Source organism: Schistocerca gregaria, chromosome X (genome assembly GCF_023897955.1).
Source record: "Schistocerca gregaria isolate iqSchGreg1 chromosome X, iqSchGreg1.2, whole genome shotgun sequence".
Taxonomy (NCBI): domain Eukaryota; kingdom Metazoa; phylum Arthropoda; class Insecta; order Orthoptera; family Acrididae; genus Schistocerca; species Schistocerca gregaria.
Genome location: NC_064931.1, coordinates 19,580,908 through 19,602,964, shown reverse-complemented (window position 1 = coordinate 19,602,964; position 22,057 = coordinate 19,580,908). Strand labels below are relative to the sequence as shown.

Below are 22,057 nucleotides of genomic sequence, written 5' to 3'. Positions count from 1 at the left end.
TGTGAGGTCTGGAACATGACAAGGGAATTAGAATTGAGAAAAACGGACGTAGCTGGTGGAATACTTAACTTTAATCCATTAATGGAGAACATCTCTCTTTATGGTACATGACTGACAATATCAATAGTACGTATACTGGCGCCTTGCTAGGTCATAGCAAATGACGTAGCTGAAGGCTATGCTAACTATCGTCTCGGCAAATGAGAGCGTAGAAGTCAGTGAACCATCACTAGCAAAGTCGGCTGTACAACTGGGCGAGTGCTAGGAAGTCTCTAGACCTGCCGTGTGGTGGCGCTTGGTCTGCAATCACTGATAGTGGCGACACACGGGTCCGACGTATACTACCGGACCGCGGCCGATTTAAAGGCTACCACCTAGCAAGTGTCGTGTCTGGCGGTGATACCACAGTGAACTTGCTCACTGACGTGGTGCAGTGTGGGAGGTGTCATTTATAAATGTTAGAAACATTGAGGGTCCCAGTACCAAGCCTTGAGGCACTCCAATGTTGACTGTGGCCCACTTGAATAAAGCTGGGATTCCATTACTGTTATTAGTTATTGCCCTTTGTTTCCTATCTGTAAGATAGGATTTAATCCATTTCCCCACTATTCCACTTGACCCATAGTAGTCTGCTTTTTTCTTAGCAGAATTTCATGATTGACACAGTCAAAAGCTTTGGATAGGTCACATAAGATTCCAATTGGTGCCAATTTTCTGTTAAGAGATTTGAGAATTTAATCAGTGAAAGAGAAAATAGCATCATCAGTTGATAGGTCTTGCTGAAAACCAAAAAGACATTGATTGAGAATGTTATGGCTGTTCAGGTGATTAATAATTCTCCTGTATACCAGTTTCTCAAGCACCTTTGAAAGACTTGTTAGCAAGGATATTGGGTAGCATCATCAATTGATAGGCCTTGCTGAAAACCAAACTGACATTGACTGAGAATGTTATGGCTGTTCAGGTGATTGATAATTCTCCTGTATACCAGTTTCTCAAGCACCTTTGAAAGACTTGTTAGCAAGGATATTGGGTGGCAGCTTTTTCACCTTTCTTGAAAAGTGATTTCACACAGGCATATTTTAATCTAAGTGGAACAGTACCTTGATTTAGGGATTCATTAAAAATGTGACACAAGACTGCATTTATATAGCCATGCCAGTACTTAAGTGTCTCAGATGAAGTGTGATCAACCCCACAAGAGTTTTTTGACTTCATCTCTCTGGTTGTCTTATTGATCTCACTTATTGTTATGGGGGTTACCTGCATCTGGCAAACTCTGGCATTGTTAGCTTTATGTAGAAGGGCTATTGCATCACCCACTGAGCCTTCACAGCCAATTTTTTCTGTAGCTGTTAAAAATGTTTATTGAAGATATTAGCAACTTCCTCGGTATTTTTTACAATAGTTCCATCTTGAATTAATTGTCTGTCAGTAATGTACTCTACTTTCTTACCACTCTCCCTTTTTATAACTTGCGAGATGGTTTTTGATTTGTTGTTTGAGTTATCAATTTCAGGTTTTATGTACATAGTTTTGGATTCTTTTATTACCATTCTCAAAATATTACGGTACAGTCTGTAGTCCTCCTTTTTGCTGGGATCATTAGATAGCCTTAGGGGTTCATATATATTCCTTTTTGTTCTATAGGAAATTCTGGTCCCTTTAGTAAGCCAGGAATTCCATTTTGTGGCCTGAGGATTGTTTCTCAAGATTATTTTTGGAAATACAGTTTCAAAGAATGACACAAACTCATTAGAGAACAGATTTAATTTTTCTTTAATATTCCTCCTCTCTATAAATACAGGGGTCTAGTCGATCTGCTGTCAGAGAATATTGAAGAGTTATAAGTTGTTATTATTGACTGGTCTGACAGTTTTAAAGGGGTGTTTCAATTTATCATACAGTTTGTTATCATTTACTGTAAGGAGCTGATTATCATGATCTGACAGACCACTGAGAATTTGACTTACAATAATACTGTTGCTTCTGTATCTGTCCAGGAATATATTGTCATTAGGCTCTTACAAGTACTAGTTACTCTAGTGGGCAAGTTAACTACTGAAATTAGATTAAATGATTCCATCAGGTGCTCTAGTTCTCTTCTGCCATTATTTGTAGTTAAGAAGTTAATATTAAAATCACCCATGATAATTAAATCCTTGTGTTTTGAATATATTTGGTTCAAAAGTTGTTCATATGGTTCAGAAAGATACAAATTTTCCCTGCAGGGGCACTGTAAACTGCCAAAATTATAACTGACTTATTATTTGTAGTAATTTCTGTTTCGCAGGCTTCAAAGTGGGAATCTGCACTGTATGTATTTATGTCTAGGTATTTATATTTTACATTAGTTTTAACATAGATTGCAATCCCTCCTATGCCCTTATGGTTTTACGATAGCTGGCTACTAATGAGTATCCATCAATTTGAGGCATTTCGGTTCCACTTGTCACATGGTGTTCTGTAAGACATATTACTTGTCACGGTTTATAGACTCAGCATCATTAATGTCTTGATTTAAAGGCTCCAGTTTTTTCTGTGTCCATTGATGTTTTCATGTAACACACAGAGTTTACTGCTACTAGTATTTCTTCGTTTGTTGCTACACTTTGATAGCTTAGCATCTCCCCACAAACTCTGACTGTTTGGTAAATTATAACACCTTGGATTATCACCAGTCTTAACACTTAGCCTAAATAGCCTTAGAAACAGTTTCCTGATGTTCTTCTAATGATATTGACTGCATTATTACGTCTTTAAGCTTATTTCCTATTTTACTCAGCACCAAAATACAGAGAATGAGGGTTTTGTGGAAAGCAGGGAAGAAACATATCTTCAGAAAGGTGTATACAGATGTGGAAAAACAGAAATGTAGGAAGCAAGTGTCCTTCCTCCCTAATGTTGACGCATTCTCATCCACAAATATGAGGATGGTGGAGAGGCACAAGATTAAACCTGTCCTGTGACCACAAGAGAAGCTGACAGACTCAGCATCAGTTTACTGTACAGTTTTATTCCTTATTAGAAAATTCTGTTTAGAGATTTAAGTTTCTCCTTTCTTGGAAAATGCAAGTCTAGACTAGACTGGTGCTTGCCTGGGTACAAAGGGTAATCATAAACATTTTTCCATGAAGACATTGACCATCTTGTCTCACAGTGGGATAAACGTATTAGTAGTTATGGTGATTAATGATTACTATTGAAACACTAAACTGTTTACTTACTGTTTTCCATCTGTTTTGTTTTCATTTGACTGCCCCTTATGTGTAAAAACATAAAAATAAAACAGTTGACTTGCAGTCATCTTTAATCTTCAGTAATTTTTATTAGCTTTATCAAATTTTCTCTGAATCACTGTAGTTAATGTGAAATTGGTGTATGACTATTTTGCTACAAGTTTGAACTATTTGGTCTGTAGCTGAATTTAATCTGTTTGTAGTTATGACAAATCACATAGAACTAACTATTTGAAAAATAGTTTGTTCATAGAAGCCATAAGCAATTATTTGAGTTTCCCCTGAAATGTACAGTTTTTAATTCTAGATAGCTTTTCAAAAACTTGTTTATTATAGGGAATAACTGCACAAAGCTCCATTCTGTATTCTTGTGATAGTTATATTGTCTTTGTAAAAGTATGTCATGTTTGGCAGCGGTAGATAAAAATAAATGTCTTTTGCTTTATGAAAACCACATCTATTGCAGAATATGCTATTACAAACTCCATAAGTTACACCCCCAATTCATTTCAGCACTAAGAAACTTGGTGTGCTGCAATGTTTCTCCAGTGTGTTTCTCAGCATAGAGCAGAAAGTGAAAAAGTATAAGCAAGACAACAATTTTACATGCTTATCAACATACAAGACACTTAACACAAAATATGTTTAATTTCATTTGACTAATTATGACAAGGATGTACTTTCAGATCCTCATAAATTTTTTAACTTTTATGCTCATTAATGTGATTTCACAGACTTGATGCACTCTGTAATTTTGTGATTTTACGTAAAACTAATGTCTTGTGGTGTTTGAATTGAGACTGTCAATCTACCTGTAAACCAAGAGAAACACTGATCCGAGAATTTAGCTCTGAGTGACAGTACTGAATTTTTCTTTATGTGTAACTGTTAGAGCCCATATTTCTTTACTCATGCTTCTACATCTACATGTACATCTGCATCTGCATTTATACTCTGCAAGTCATTATAAAATGCATGGCAAATATTCATAGGGTCTGGCTAACTAAGTGAGCTCTCTTTCATCCAACAGCATTGGTTTCCATTCATGTTTTAAAGTCTACACAGTCTAAGACTTATCTGTAAACACAGAAAATCCATGGGGTATACACTTTTTAAGCTTATAATGACCTAAGCATTAGTCTCTCGTAAAATATCATTACTGAGACTATATATAGATTTTAGCTAAACTGGAATTCATTGGATACCAGTGGTTCACAGCAGCCATTGAATACTCAAATGTAAAGAAGGACAACAGTCAGTCATGGGCTGTGGTGTTCGTCAGGGCTCTGCACTTGGCCCCCTTCTCTTCCTCATCTTTATCAATGACCTTCTCTTGCATAGTAGCTTTAAAATTCACTTTACTCTTTTTGCTCATGACACCTCTATCCTCATCAACAAAACTCCCAACCTCAATCTTGAGGAATCGGCCAATATTGTCTTTAGGGAAGTATGTAATTGGTTTGTAAATAATGGGTTATCACTAAATGTTAATAAGACCCTGTTTGTACATTTCCAAGTAAGGAAAAAAGTTGAGGATCAATTAAGTATTACATTGAATGGTAGTGAGTTACTACAAGTTGAGTCAAACAAGTTTCTGGGTTTACACATTGACAACAGTCTAAAAATGGTCTGAACATATTTTGCACATCCACAAAAAACTCAGCTCAGCAACATTCACTGTTTGTATTATTTCCACTGTATGTGAACGAGACACCACAAAAACTGCTTATTTTAGTTATTTCCATGCACTATTGCTGTATGGCACAGTTTTCTGGGGTAATCAGCCACTATCCAAAAAAATATTCATTGCCCAAAAGATAGTTATTAGGATAATGAGCGGAGTCCTGCCTAAACATTCTTGTAGGAATCTTTTCAGAAAATTAGGGATACTGAGAACTGCATGCCAATATATCTACTCCCTGTTATGTTTCATTGGTAAAAATAGACAATCGTACAAAACCAATGATTCATACCATACCCACAATACCAGGAGGAAGGTGGACCTCCATTATGAAACAAAAAACCTTACTATTGTACAAAAAGGAGTCCATTACATGAGCTGCAAGGCGTTCTATGCTCTCCCACTATCACTGAAATTACTTATCCACGAGCTTCCCAAATTTAAAGAACAGCTCAAACAGTATTCATTAGATAATTCCTTCTATTCGGTAGAAGAATATTTCAGTAGAGTTAACTGTAATTGATTTTTCATTTACTGATTTGATGTGCTATTGTGCATTATGATACCCACAATCACTGTTAACATTACTGTGTCTTTCATTTAGCTATTAAGATCTACCATTTTTAATGTAAATTTTTCTATACCTATTAATGTGTATTTTGTCTTATACCAGATATCCTCTTGCAAGAGGTACTTTTATGTATTCCTTTTGTATTATTTGTAATAACTCTGACACGTCCTACATCAATGCGAATGCCTCGCAGTATTGAATTTATGGGATATAAATAAATAAATAATCAATTGCAGTTCTACATTTCAACTATAACATAGTCATCATCAGTTTACAATACAAAAACAGAAAGAAGCAGGAACGGGTACAAAATATGTATACAACACAGTTACATAAATCCATGTAAGTGGAACTGTAGTGATTGTGTACCTTTACCAGAAGTCATATAAACATAACCATGTCAGAGCATAAACATGTGACTGCTGACACTAACACTTACATAACATGGACAAAACTGAAGCTGTTTGCTTACAACCAGCTCAGACAGTGATAATATGGATCATCAAGGACCTATAGTGCATTCTATTGGAGTATACATCCAGAAAGCTATAGCTCAATTTCACTGAAGACCATAACCATTAAATGACTGTTAAAATACAATATATCTGAGATATGCAAATTACATAATGAATATGTACAAATGCATAAAAAGTGAACATCAGAATTTACACACAAATAGTCATAAAAGACAGGAGGCGCCCCATATGGAATTAGATTGTGATAAAACCATATTGAATTTTATAATAAGACTAATGGATTAAAAGATTCATTTACAAAAGCTTCATATAACATGTTTCAGTACTGTGTATCAAAAGGTGTAAAAAGACATTGTGAACAAAACTGAAAAATCTGCAGCATTATAAAAAAATATAAAATAGTGCCATAAGAGGGATCAAGCACCCTGTCTGAGATTACATTTGAGAGAGGTAATAATCTAAACACACTTTATTTTAAAGAACCTAATGTTTGAATAAATTTCCATTTACACACTTCCATTTGTGTCTGTCACATAGTTATAAAGTTATTGCTAATATGTACATCAGATCTCCAACGTATATAGTATCAGATCAATAATGTAAATTGAAATTTTATTATGAACTGGGTTTACCTGTCACAGAAGAGAATTTTACAAAAAGAGCCATTACAAACTTTTGAAAAAATAATTTACTTTTTTATTTTTAAACAAGATTGTTGTGCTAAGACAATGCACAGACCAGTGTCCAACTATGGAATACTTTCATCATTGATAGTGCTGCACCTCATTGGTGGCATAATATCAAGGCATCTACTAAGTTGTTTTATTGGAAACCATTAAGCCAAATATATAAAAAAAGGGGGGTACAGTGTTTATCAAATCAACTACTGTTAAAACCAATAATTAGTATAAGGGAACTATTATTTGGAAGGCGTAGCCAAAGCTGAAGTACATACAAAAGGTGCACTCACACAGAAATTGCTGGTTTATAAAACTTTCATAAATTGATTAAAAATCCGTTAGTCTTATTATAAAATTAAACATGGTAATCCCATAGGGGACTCCTCCTGTCTTTTATGACTTTATTTGCATTTAAATTCTGATGTTCACTTTTTTATGCATTTACATATATTCACTATTTAATTTGTATTTCCTAGATGTATTGTGTTTTAAGAGTCATTTAACAGTTATGGCCTTCAATAAAATTGAGCTATAGCTTTCTGCATGTATTCTCCAATAGAGCACACTATAGGTCCTTGATGATCCATGTTATCATTGTCTGCAATGGTTGTAAGCAATGGCTTCATTTTTGTTTCTGCCATGTAAATGCTAGTGTTTATTTTCACATGTGTATGTTATGATAATGGTATGTTATTATTATGTTTCCACTTATATTGATTTACATAACTGTGTTGTATGCATATTTTGTACCTGTTCTTGATCCTCTCTTTTTGTATTTTAGCAACAATGATGACTATGTCATAGTCAAAAATCTAAATCTGCAGTGAATAATGGATTCTCCAACTGACTGCTGTCATTTATCAAAATGTTTAATGACAGATTTGATAATGATAAAAATAATTTATTGTTGTTAGGCAATTATGGCAACAGACAACTACTAACACAATGTAGCATAGTTATATTAATATATAAAACAGTGCAGTATGTTAGCTGTTTACACAACAGTACATTAATGAACAACTGAACTAGACCCATTGCTATAATAGTTTGTAACACCCCATTTCACACTGACAGCTGTGGTGAGGTGTTGAGGTGTCACAGCATGGACTCCCCAAGATTACAAACATGTTTGGGAACAATCCTTATCTATGATCACTCAACTACCATCCACAACTTGTGCGAACTGTATATTGAGGTGTTGTACGTAAAGAAACACATGGACACAATTGCACAGCAGGTTCTTGCATAGTTTAAGAATAACATCTTATGACAGGTATCTAAGAAGCTATATTTAGAGCTACATTTCATTCTGTCTAATCATCCATAATATGCAGACAGCACCACCAACTGCATCCAGTGTTAACTAGCTGGATGCATCACCTCATATAATTTTCATCATTCTCATACCTTATATCAGCATTTACTATTGTGTACCATGACTCACCCATACAGGCTACCCTCCTTCATGGCTGAACCATCAAATAGCAATATGTCTTTATTCATACTGATCTATGTCTTTTCACATGTTCTTGGTGGAAATACACATGTGGGTTTCTTGGTCCTGTAGCCCTTAACAAGGAGACATTCTGTATGGTATGAGTACTCACTAGAATTGTATGTATGAGTAATTTGCTGCACTGTTGCATGTTTATCTGCTGTTACAATACATTGATTGTGACCTATGTCATCAGTGTGTTATTTTTCATAACAGCTAATTTTGAAGGCTTCATTAGTATTGGTATACCACTGACCTATTGGCAAATAAAAAAGAGACAATATGGCTCTGCTCAGATGTTCTGAAATCTTTCTTGCCAAATTGTGTATTCCTCTGTTCCATGTGACCTGTCAATAAGAAAGCTTCCTCTCTTACATACACTCCTGGAAGTTGAAATAAGAACACCGTGAATTCATTGTCCCAGGAAGGGGAAACTTTATTGACACATTCCTGGGGTCAGATACATCACATGATCACACTGACAGAACCACAGGCACATAGACACAGGCAACAGAGCATGCACAATGTCGGCACTAGTACAGTGTATATCCACCTTTCGCAGCAATGCAGGCTGCTATTCTCCCATGGAGACGATCGTAGAGATGCTAGATGTAGTCCTGTGGAACGGCTTGCCATGCCATTTCCACCTGGCACCTCAGTTGGACCAGCGTTTGTGCTGGACGTGCAGACCGCGTGAGACGACGCTTCATCCAGTCCCAAACATGCTAAATGGGGGACAGATCCGGAGATCTTGCTGGCCAGGGTAGTTGACTTACACCTTCTAGAGCACGTTGGGTGGCACGGGATACATGCGGACATGCATTGTCCTGTTGGAACAGCAAGTTCCCTTGCCGGTCTAGGAATGGTAGAACGATGGGTTCGATGACGGTTTGGATGTACCGTGCACTATTCAATGTCCCCTCGACGATCACCAGAGGTGTACGGCCAGTGTAGGAGATCGCTCCCCACACCATGATGCCGGGTGTTGGCCCTGTGTGCCTCGGTCGTATGCAGTCCTGATTGTGGCGCTCACCTGCACGGCGCCAAACACGCATACGACCATCATTGGCACCAAGGCAGAAGCGACTCTCATCGCTGAAGACGACACGTCTCCATTCGTCCCTCCATTCACGCCTGTCGCGACACCACTGGAAGCGGGCTGCACGATGTTGGGGCGTGAGCGGAAGACGGCCTAACGGTGTGCGGGACCGTAGCCCAGTTTCATGGAGATGTTTGCGAATGGTCCTCGCCGATACCCCAGGAGCAACAGTGTCCCTAATTTGCTGGGAAGTGGCGGTGCTGTCCCCTACGGCACTGCGTAGGATCCTACGGTCTTGGTGTGCATCCGTGCGTCGCTGCGGTCCGGTCCCAGATCGACGGGCACGTGCACCTTCTGCCGACCACTGGCGACAACATCGATGTACTGTGGAGACCTCACGCCCCACGTGTTGAGCAATTCGGCAGTACGTCCACCCGGCCTCCCGCATGCCCACTATACGCCCTCGCTCAAAGTCCGTCAACTGCACATACAGTTCACGTCCACGCTGTCGCGGCATGCTACCAGTGTTAAAGACTGCGATGGAGCTCCGTATGCCATGGCAAACTGGCTGACACTGACGGCGGCGGTGCACAAATGCTGCACAGCTAGCGCTATTCGACGGCCAACACCGTGGTTCCTGGTGTGTCCGCTGTGCCGTGCGTGTGATCATTGCTTGTACAGTCCTCTCGCAGTGTCCGGAGCAAGTATGGTGGGTCTGACACACCGGTGTCAATGTGTTCTTTTTTCCATTTCCAGGAGTGTAGTAACTACCTCTAATTGAAAATTGCATGAGTTTTGGGGTCATCAGGCTATTGATTGTTTTGATGTTGTCCTCAATATCTTCCTATCTTGTGCGAGTCTATTTATCTCTGCATATCTACAACTCCTAACTTTCTAGATTAACTTGAGTGTATGTGGCCATAAATGATTCCTTACAAGTCATAAAACAGATAGGCACCTAACCAGTCATATAATATTTGTTTGAATGTATATTGAGGAATGTCTCGGGCAGTTAGTGAAAGCTTATTCAATAAAGATCCAACTAGGTAATGCCCTCGCTGTTATTGAGGATGTTACTTGTCTCCATTCCAGTTAGTTATCTGAACTCTTCCTGATATACATTGACATATCACATTGTTGCACACATAATGTTTCGTTTACAGAACTTTATTTACAAAAATTGATGTAATATCCATGGAGAACATATCTGCAATCACTGATTTTAAAACAGATGTATTACAGGTCTTGATTGCATTATTTTTTTTTAAAATATCAGTTTTGCTTCAATATGAACCATCATCGGGTTTGAATTATCAGTTACATACGTTTTATTGTGAGACATAGTGTGTAAATTCACTAAAAGCTGGATGGATTACTTTTGTAACTGCTGTATGCAGGTTTGAGAATCATTCATGTTGAGCCATAATAAGCCATTTAAAAAATAATGCAATCAATATGGATAATAAATCTGCTTTAGTACTGTATTTACAAAAAGACAAACATATGGTTTTTTAAGGATTTAATTAGTACTTGAGTATTAAACACTTTCTTTTTTCATGCTGCATGATAAGCAATAAACTACTTTGAACATAGGAACCTACTGTGAAGCTAGCAATCAAAATTCTAATGTAATCTAACAGGCATTCAGTTGGTATATAAACATGATGGCTGGCACCTTAAACACACATAGTGCTACCGTTTCTATGTACCGCTTCTTGTGGGACACTTTTTTAAATTATTATTTATCTTTAATTTCTATTTACAGGGAATTCTGGAAGCTTTGGAGTATATGCTTGAAAAGGGACAAAGGACTCGGAGAACCTTTTACATTGCCTTTGGTCATGATGAGGAAGTATGTTTACTATGAATATTTGTATTTTTTTGTGTACTATAGAAGTTGGCTGTAAAAATAGCGTACAATATTCTTTTTAAAATGAGGTAGTTTTTAAGTGTTTTACACTGTCTCTTCTCAGTTGGTGTACTGCACATCACAAATTTTCCCTGTAATTACATGCTGAAATATATTTTAAATCGTATTGTTGCTATCTTAGTGTGTGACACACATCCTATGCTCTACTTATTTTACACTGAAGTACCAAAGAAACTGGTATGGGCATGTGTATACAAGTACAGAGATTTCTAAACAGGCAGAAAATGGTGCTGCTGTCAGCAATGCCTATATAAGACAACAAGTGTCTGGCACAGTTGTTAGATCAGTTACTGCTGCTACAATGACAGGTTATCAAGATTTGAGTGTGTTTGAACATGGTGTTCTAGTCGGTGCACGAGTGATGGGACACAGCATCTCTGAGATAGTGATGAAGTGGGGGTTTTCCCATACAACCGTTTCATGTGTGTACCATGATTATCAGGAAACCTTTAAAACATCAAATCTCTGACATTGCTGCAGCTGGAAAAAGATCCTGCAAGAATGGGACCAATGATGACTGAAAAGAATCGTTCAATGTGACAGATGTGAAACATTTCCACAAAGGCTACAGATTTCAGTGCCGGGCCACCAAAAAGTGTCAGCATGGAAAACATTCAATGAAACATCATTGATATAGGCTTTTGGAGCCAAAGCCCACTTGTGTACCCTTGATGACTGCAAGACACAAAGCTTTACACCTTGTCTGGGCCCATCAACACTGACATTGGACTGTTAATGACTGCAAACATGTTACCTGGTTGGATGAGTCTTGTTTGAAATTGTACCAAGTGGATGGACAGGTACAGGTATGGAGACGACCTCATGAATCCATGGGCCCTGCATGTCAGCAGGGGACTGTTCCAGCTGGTAGAGGCTCTGTAATGGTGTGAGGCATGTGCAGTTGGAATGATATAGAACCCCTGATATGTCTAGATATGACTCTGACAGTTGACATGTATGTAAGCATCCTGTCTGATCAATTGCATCCATTCATGTCCATTGTACATTCCGACAGACTTGGGCAATTCCAGCAGGATAATGCAACACCCCACATGTTCAGAATTGCTACAGAGTGGCTCCAGGAATATTCTTCTGAGTTTAAACACTTCTGAAGGCCACCAAACTCCCCAGACGCAAACATTATTGTGCATATCTGGTTGCCTTGCAATGTGCTATTCAGAAGAGACCACCACCCCTCGTACTCTTACGGAATTATGGACAGCCCTGCAGGATTGATGGTGTCAGTTCCCTCCAGTACTAATTCAGACATTATATGAGTCCATGCCACATCATATTGCAGCTTTCTGCATGCTCATGGGGGCCTACACGATATCATGCAGTTGTACTAGTTTCCGTGGATCTTCAGTGTATAACCTTAATTTATGAAGCTTACACCTCAATTATTAGGCTATTATCAAGTGTTGCCACACATTCACTATGTTTACAAATGGTACCAAGCTACTAATATCAGAAACCAAATGAATTATTCTGATTGAGATATAATGAAATAAAATATGAATCAAATTTGTCCCTGCAAAGCATATCAAATCAAAATGCTCTCCACAAAAAATTATTGCAGTGCTTTGTGTCATAGTGGTCCTCCACTGAGTGAGAGAATAAATGAAGTAAAGATGGTAATGCCTTGCATCAGACAGAAGAAAGTTGTCAGAATTCATAATAATACTAACAGAAATAATAATAATAATAATAATAATAATAATAATAATAAGGTGTCCATAATAACTTTACAGTCTTGCACAGCATCATTCTTTGTACATTTACAACTATATCATGCAATACATGTAGTGAATGTATACAAGAAGTACTGTATTAGATACTATTATATAAATATTTACCATCAGTAATATACTGCAATATACAGAAGTTGTGCTATCAATAATAAAGTTCAGAAATTTCTGAGTGAGAATAAACATCTTTTAATTAACAGCTGTTTCAAATTGTCTTAGAAAGATGTCTAGGGAGTTTCTTTATATTATTTGGCAACCTATCATAAAATTGTCTCCCAGTTGTATATGAACTGTGATCTGTAACTCTTTTTTACCACAGTATCATACGATAATTGCATCTGATTCATGTATTGAAATTATGATTGTCTCCTCATTATGATCGTTTTATTATTCTGTTTTACACAACACAACTTTCTTAAGGATATAAAGTGTGTATACATTCAGTAAATTATACCTGAAGCAGTAGTGAGGCATTTGCAGAGTAGGTATACTTTCTGAATAGGATGTAAATTTTGTAAAGAAAAACACAGATGGCTATAAAAATTTACTGACGAAGAGGACTAACAAAACAAGCAACTGGAAGCAGTTAATTCCATAAATTATCTGGGAATACGCATTAGGAGTGATTTAAAATGGAATGATCATATGAAATTGATTGTCGGTAAAGCAGATGCCAGACTGAGATTCATTGGAAGAATCCTAAGGAAATGCAATCCGAAAACAAAGGAAGTAGGTTACAGTACACTTGTTTGCCCACTGCTTGAATACTGCTCAGCAGTGTGGGATCTGTACCAGATAGGGTTGATAGAAGAGATAGAGAAGATCCAACAGAGAGCAGCGCGCTTCGTTACAGGATCATTTAGTAATCGCGAAAGTGTTACGGAGATGATGGATAAACTCCAGTGGAAGACTCTGCAGGAGAGATGCTCAGTAGCTCGGTACGGGCTTTTGTTAACGTTTCAAGAACATACCTTCACTGAGGAGTCAAGCAGTATATTGCTCTCTCCTACATATATCTCGCGAAGAGACCATGAGGATAAAATCGGAGAGATTAGAGCCCACACAGAAGCATACCGACAATCCTTCTTTCCATGAACAGTACGAGACTGGAATAGAAGGGAGAACCGATAGAGGTACTCAGGATACCCTCCGCCACACACCATCAGGTGGCTTGCGGAGTATGGATGTAGATATAGATGCAGAAGCATTGTGGCAGACGAAATTTTACCCTTTTTTGAATCCTGTTTCCCCATAAAGACAAATGAGGGAACAATTAAGCAGAAGCAGGGACAAGGGATGAAAAATATATGAGGTTCAAATATAGTATCCTATCCTAGGAAGAGATACTTGTACTTAATTCAGAGGACATGTTACTGGACTATGACTGTAACTGGTCCTTTGGTGATTATAAAGTTGATTTTGATGAATGAAATTCATGTACTTTGTATTGCTAGGATCATTAATCATCAGAAACTATTTATTCAGCAATATATTTACAGAACTGACCAAAGATGCAAAACAACAAAGTGCTGTACAAGACACCAGAAAAGGAAAAAAAACCCTAGTTTTCTCAACACCCCTGCAAATTCTCAATTTGTTAATTCATGTAGTCTGAAAGTCCCATGGCTTAGCAGAACCACTCTTCGGCAGTACCTTCATCAAAAAATCAGGTTTTGCTTGTGGGTACTAACCAACTTGATGGTCAGCTTTCCTGAGTTAGCTCATGAATACAGTGGTGTCTCACGTCAGCACATTTTGTTTGAGCTTTGTGACTCAGGGCAAAGGTTCCTCTTATAATCACAGTATAAGGGGGGTTACTCTGTGTTGTTGCCCCAGATGATGATTACACAAATTTGTCAGGAGTTGTTGTAAGCAGTGGGTTCTTGAGGTACGGCAATACACGAAAATGAGAAGTAAGTTTAAACAGTTTTATTAGCAAAGGCGGAGTATAAAACACACACACTATGCACAGCCATCATCACTGTGTCTGACATCCTAACACCGGCTAATTATGGTTGTATCGAAAGGCTCCATGGTGAGCTAAGAAAAGAGACATATTCGCGCCCGAGGCCACGCTAGTTAATACTGCCCACTGTGGATGGTGGCCAGTCACGTACTCCATTGCAGTGTGGCCGGATGCATGTCTACTGATCAAGCGAATCATCAGCATTCCAGACAGGCCGGCTGGCGAGCATATGTCCGTAACATATGGCTGCGTGCAACCCGTTGACCCTTACATCACTCTCCCCAGAGAAAAAGAGCAACCATAGGTGGCTCAAAATCACCTCCTGGGCATTATGAATCTATTTTGACATTTGTGGCATCAGAAGGCATTGCGACATGTATTTCATTTGAAGACACAGTAACGTTCAGTACAGAGAAGCGCGCCTTCAAGATGACAATTTCATACATGACAAATGCTGTTGACAAGATAAATTAATAAAAGCAATGAAAACACAGTGCCGACAATCAAGTAAGCATTAACATTACTGGAGGAATCGAAGGACTTAATTCTGTTTGCTGCTTCAATGAAATTTAACTCATTATTGAAGAGATTACATTTTCATGGATGTCCTTAATTAAATTATTGTCTTCGGAAAAATTTGATAAGGAATGCTTTCCATATGTTAATATGTATGAATCATTGTAACAAATAGTTAACATTCTAGTTACTGGCAAATGTCCAGTTGCATGAAATGTAGATGACAACACACTAGGCATATTGAATAGTTCACATGATAAATCACAATGTGTAGCATTCAAGGTTAATCCACTATTGTTCAATTTTAGTGTAAAGGGTAGCTCAGATGTATCATAGTTTTTACATGTAAATGTGACATCAAGGGTAGAGTTAAATGAGAAAATTATACCTTCAGAACATCGTTTAAGAAATGGATGATAAAGATGCGTTAACATTCTAAGGCAATCATCTCTTGGGGGATGATTCATAATCAATTCTTTCTCACAGCTGTACACTCTACTGCCTAAGAATACTGCTGATTCAGGGGAAATTAACTTATGACTATGTTTACACATATGCAAATCATTTTCATTTAGGGACACAAAATATCTTCGATCCTTGCTTATCGGTAGATAATCATTCAGTACATACTTTACATGAATACCTGCCTGTCTCCATTTCACAGGGTAAGTATAAACCTTATACATTTCAAAATCATGCTTTGGTCTAGCAATGGGAATAGAAACAATAACAATTAAATCGTCTTCAATCATTAAGGAGTGTGTGGTGGTTAACTTATAGTAAGCATATAAATTGTAAGAGTTAACGGGGTAAATCATGGTATATGTTGCATCTAGCTTTTGTTCAATTGGTAGTAGGATCTGTAAAAATTGTTCTGGATGTAGTAGTACACTGCTCAATCATTTGAACTACTCTCTAAGACTGTTCTTAAGTTAAGGGCATCAATTCTTGCATTTGATAAACTATCAGTAATCCTTAACAAAAGAGTGTTTAAATCTAAGTGTGCACTCACAGCATTTAATACTTGGAATAGTTCTTGGATATTTGCATTCATTTCATTACAGAGTACGTGGAAATGTGAGATAAATTGCTTTACAATCTGTTTAATGAAAACTTTGTGGTTAGTAATGGTTCTTTGAGTATTCATTAATATGATAATTTCATTAGAGAGGTTAGTTGAATCTGTACTGGACTGTTGTTCAAGAGCTAATATTTTGCTTTTAACTTCCAGTAGATCTCGAGATAGTTAAAGTACTAAATAGAGTACGAAGGATACTCCCTCCATAATCAAACCAGGCTCGTTTACACCTAATTAAAGTTTTATGTGGCAAAAGCTTTAAAAAACAGTAAATCTCTTGTTCATAATTAGCAAATGGAGACTCTACCTGCATTTTGGCTGTGATCCAGTTATTATATCAAGATGTACCCATTTCCCAAAATTGTATCATTACCCTTGACAGAACGAATTAGGTCAATCTGCTTCTTTACAGAATTGAACTGTTGAGGGATTTCACTCAGATTGTACTTGAGGACAAGTTTCGTATTACTTGTTGAAGCTACCATGTCTGATTGTGGTTCAAACAAAACACCTGTACTCTGTGGTACTATTACTACAGCATTAGTAGAATATGCTATCATGGCAAGCATTAGAATAAAAATGAACATGGTTATTTAGTTCTAAATAATAGAGTTAACAATGACCATAAAGTAAATGAGTTTCTTGGGGTAATCTGTGGAATAAAAGGTTTAGTTTCACTTGTGCACTCATGCAGTAGCTTCAATACTACATTTTCACAACACATTCACATAAGCACATGGCTGAAATAAACACACGCATTGCACTCTCACACACTACACACGTTTATGCAGATTGTAGGGGTGACTGGAACAGGATCGCTTGGAACATGACGATGCGTCGGCCTCGAAGTCTGGACTGCGACCTCGAGATTCTCGCTTCCAGTGTTTGAGAACAGCAGATCTGCCTCTCAGTCAATCCTCATCTTCTTGCGATACTACAGGAAATCTACCGAGAAATGGCTACATGATTGAGATGAACAACAATTGAACAAAAGGGCAGTTGGAGCTTAAGAGTGACTGGTGATAACGCCTCCAAGATTGTATATGGTCCTTTCCAAAACTTGTTAAACTTTTTGACTTGACTCGTCTTTAACACCACATTGCTCAGATACAAGAGATCTCCAACTCAATACTGTGGCACTGCTGCTTGGAGGTCATGTTGTCTTGTTTGCTGAAGAAAGGATTGATGATTTCGCTGTTTGACTCCCCTCCATGGTTTCTTTAGCTTGCGTGCTAGATCCCTTACATGTTCATTGCTGAATCCGGCAGTCGATCCTGCAAAGTCCAAGGGTGAATGGATTCTTCTTCCCTAGACGATCTCATATGGACTTAGAGGCTAGTTGAGCTGTGCATTTTGGCATTGTAACAACTTACCAAGTACAGTTACCTGCTCACATAATGGCTAACCATTTTAATAATTGTTCTGTGGACTCTCTCGACTCTTCCATTTCCTTCAGGGTGTGCTGGTGTAGTCCTTAACTGAGTTATTTGCATGAGCTTACAAGTCTGTTTAAGTAATTCACTCATAAAATTCATTCTTTGACCACTAATTATACTTAATGGTGATCCAAACTTAAGAATACATTCTTTTACAAAAACTTTAACTATAGTCCCAGCGCTCTGATCAGGTCTTAGGCAACGGTCCTACAACATCTAGACCTACTCATTCAAATGGTTCACTAGTTTCTGGCAGTTCTTGCAATGGTGCTCTACTTTTTCCTACATTATTCCGTCTGTTACAGGTATCACATTGTGAAACAAACTCGGAAACATCAGCTTTATGACTCAACCACCGAAACATTTGAGATATTTTAATGTTTGTTGCTTTTTTGCTGCAATGCCCTGATAATAAAGAATCATGTTGCTCTCTCATGATTTGCTCTTTCATGCTTTCTGGAATAACTAGGCAGTTTCCTTTACTAGTGATTTTGCACAATAATCCATCTATTTTGACAAAGCAGTGATCATGTTTCCATAATTTGCATTGTGGATCTTCTTCTTGAGCTGCCTTTAAATCTTCTTCTCGACTTATTGTAACGTAAACATTGACTTTTCGACTCATTGCCTCAGCATTCACATATTGTTTACCAGGTTGGTGAATAACCTTAAATTTATACTCACTCAGTCTTAATGCCCATCTTCTTAATTGGAACTTGGATCCTTTAAGCTCAATAACCATATAAGTGCAGCATGATCTATAATAACTGTAAATTCTCTTCCTGTTAAGAAACATCTATTATGTGTTATACCAAAAACCAAAGCACAAAGCTCCTTCTCAGTAGTAGTATAATTACATTCTGCTTTGTTTAATTATCTGGAAGCAAATGAGATTGGATGTGCATGACCATCAGCTTCTTGAGACAAGATTGCACCTCTGGCAAAATTGGATACATCGGTTGCAAGAATAAAAGATTTACTGAAATCTGGATTGACTTACACTGGGACTGTGGTTAGAGCAGTTTTAAGCTCTTCCATTGCCTTTTTGCATTCTGTTGACCAATTAAATGTGGCTCCTTTCTTCAGTAGCTGTGTCATTGGACGTGCTATATTTGCATAACCGTCTACGAATCATCTGTAGAAATTTGACAATCCCAAGAATGATTGTAGTTCTTTCAAATTTTGTTGTTCAGGAAAATTCCAAACGGCATACGAAGATACTTGTATACCCCTGTTGCTGTTACAAATGAAGTTTTTGCTTGATCATCTGGATGCATTCTTAACTGGTGATAACCACTTGTTAAATCACATACTGAAAAAAATCGACATCTGCCCAAGTAATCCAAGGTTTCCACTAAATTTTGTAAGGGGGTAAATGTCGGGTGTGCTCACAGCATTCAAAGATCGTCAATCAACACAAAAACGGAACTGTGGTTCTCCTGAAATTGATTTCTTCTTTACAATTACAACAGACAAACACCATAGTGGGTCTGAAGGATCTCTTGGTTTTATAATTTCGTCTTCTAATTGTTCTTTAACCATATCTTCTACCAACTCCCTTTGACTAAATGGTATTCTGCAAGGTTTCTGTGTGATTGGGGCAGCATTCCCTGTATGAATATGATGCTGAACTAAATGACTGACAGGTAAATTTACGCGTTCTTGGAATAAATCTGCATACTCCAGCTAAACAGGCGCTAAAATCTTCTGTTCATCAACTGTCAAATGTTCTATCTTTTCCCAAATCTTTTGCTTCAGTTCATTATTAACTTTGTCTCCTCATTGAAATGTTGTGGTACTGTTACAAAAATCTGTGTGTTGATAACTGCAGCATTTGTTACCTCATCTGGAATCTGTATTATGTCATTTTTACTTATGTTCGACACTTCAACAACTTTTGTTTCTCCTGGCAAAACAACATCCTCATTGCTCATATTCGTTATTGTAACCGGGACCTTTGTGACATTCTGTCTCACCATTGTAGTGACACCTACACTTCTAGCAACATAATAATACATTGTATCCAATAACTCACTTTTCTCGGATCGCTCAATTAATAACAAAGTTCCTTCCTTGCATTGGGGTTACTTACTTTCAATGTAGATTGTCTTTCCTGCTCCCTTGGGAATCTGCTGGGGCTGATCAATTTGAACATAGACTCAGACAGTTTGGACTGATGCATCGTTTGGGTGGTCCATTCCCCTGACGTCAATATTGCTGCTCCTTTGAGTACGAACTGAAGAATGATTTCCAAGGTTGTAGTTACTATGGCCTAGTCTGATCTTTCATTCTGTGATAAATATCTCTGCCTTGTTAGTGGACAAGAAATCAAATCCAAGTACACGGTTGTAACGCGTTTCATTATTTGAAACTACTTGCACCCATGGTGTGTATTTATCTTTATTTTCACCTTCATCTTGGTCTTGGCCTTGGCCAAGAATTAATTCTAAGTCAACTTCTCCATACTTATGTAGCTTTCCCCCATTTAACCCTTGCACTTTTAACAGTGGCAGTTTCAATTTATCCCCTTCATGATTACATGACTATTTTGTCAGGGGTTGTAAGCGGTGGGTTCTTGAAGTACGGCAATACGCGAACATGAGAAGTAAATGTAAATAGTTTTATTAGCAAAGACGGATTATAAAACACGCACGCTACACGCACCCATCATTACTGTGTCTGACATCCTAACAGCTGCTAATTACGGTCATATCGAAAGGCTCCATGGTGAGCTAAGAATAGAGAGAGATTCGCGCCCAAGACGGCCTAGTTAATACTGCCCGCTGCCGATGGTGGCCAGTCGTATACTCCATTGCAGTGTGGCTGGACGCACATCTACTGACCAAGCGAATCGTCAGCATTCCAGACAGGCCAGCTGGCGAGCACATGTCCATAACTTACGGATGCATGCAACACGTAGACCCTTACGACAGAATACACTTACTTGTTTCTTGCTGTGTTTAACACACAATTCATTCCCCAGGGGGCTCAGCACTCTTTGGCAACTTGTTGCTTGGCTAGAATGGGGTCCAGCCTTTGCAGCATCTTTTCCTTTCTGTGCTGCATCTCTATCCTCTTGTTATTCTTTTCCCCTCCCTTGCAGAACATGTCTGAGATGTATTTGGGACTGTGTTGTGGATTTTCAGTAGTCCAACATCAGAACAGACCCTCCACAGTTTTTTCATTTTTCATTTATTTCTTTTCTCACCCCCCCACCCCCCTGTTTCTCCTACCCTTCTTGTGCTTTGGCCCTGGATCAATAGGTAGAGTTTGCATTTACTCCCTGGTACAGTCCAGGCCCAGGGAGGGGTGATTGCCTGAGCTGTTACCTTCCTAAATTGCCAACTGGACCCTTTGCCTGGTGTTCAGGTGTGGCCTGAGATGTGAACAATCACCTAAGGTGGGTGAGCCCCCCTCTGAGGGGAGGCCACCCTAGTTGGAAGGAGTGCACTGTTGGAGATGCTGGCAATCATGAAGAACTTACTCGCAATGAGCCAAACATTTTCTTGTCAGTCTATCTATTAAATATAAGCAGAATGACGCTAACGAATCAAAGGCGCTCCCAGCTGCACCTCAGTTCCTCATTGTTTCACATATTGAAGACAGTCAGTCTTTTGCTATGGTTAATCCATTTATTATTGAGAAAGGTGTTGATGCAATTACTGGCCCTGTAAAATCTTGCTCTTGTTTAAACAATGACACTTTGCTTTTGGAGACTACTTGTGATTCTCAAGCATAACAACTGCTTGCAGCTTCACTCCTCCAGGGCTATTCTTCACACGGTGTTATTTACACTAGGCTGCTTGACGGTCAGACTGCATCAGAAATCCAGACTTACCCCTTCATCATAGCGTTATTATAGTCCATGGAGGTATGAAAAAGGTGGATGCATCCTTAGTGCACACATGCACTCTTTTTCTCATGTTCGATAAAGTCGTGCTTCCATCCAAGATCAAAGGAGGCTATGAAGTTATCCAACCATACACTCTGAATCTGATGTGCTGCTGCCAGTGTCATCATTACAACCATACTCAAAAATGTGTAACCTGTGGTAGGGATGCTCACAAAGGCGATTGTCTGCCTCCTTCCCTCAACTGTGTCAATTGCAATGGCGACAATGCAGCCTCCTCCCAAGATTGTGTTGTATATGTCGATGAGTGGTCTTTCTGGGAGATCCGGGTGAATGAAAAAATTCCTTACCC

General features: G+C 38.3%; 1 protein-coding gene across 2 annotated transcripts in view; it reads left to right on the top strand.

Annotated features, from left to right (window-relative positions):
- LOC126297721 (N-fatty-acyl-amino acid synthase/hydrolase PM20D1-like) overlaps nt 1-22,057 on the top strand; it is a 211,721-nt gene that overhangs the window by 115,566 nt on the left and 74,098 nt on the right. For both annotated transcript variants that reach the window (XM_049988859.1, XM_049988860.1), the window contains one exon: nt 10,947-11,033. In XM_049988859.1, coding sequence (XP_049844816.1) covers nt 10,947-11,033 — 87 coding nt within the window. The remainder of the gene's footprint in view (nt 1-10,946; nt 11,034-22,057) is intronic.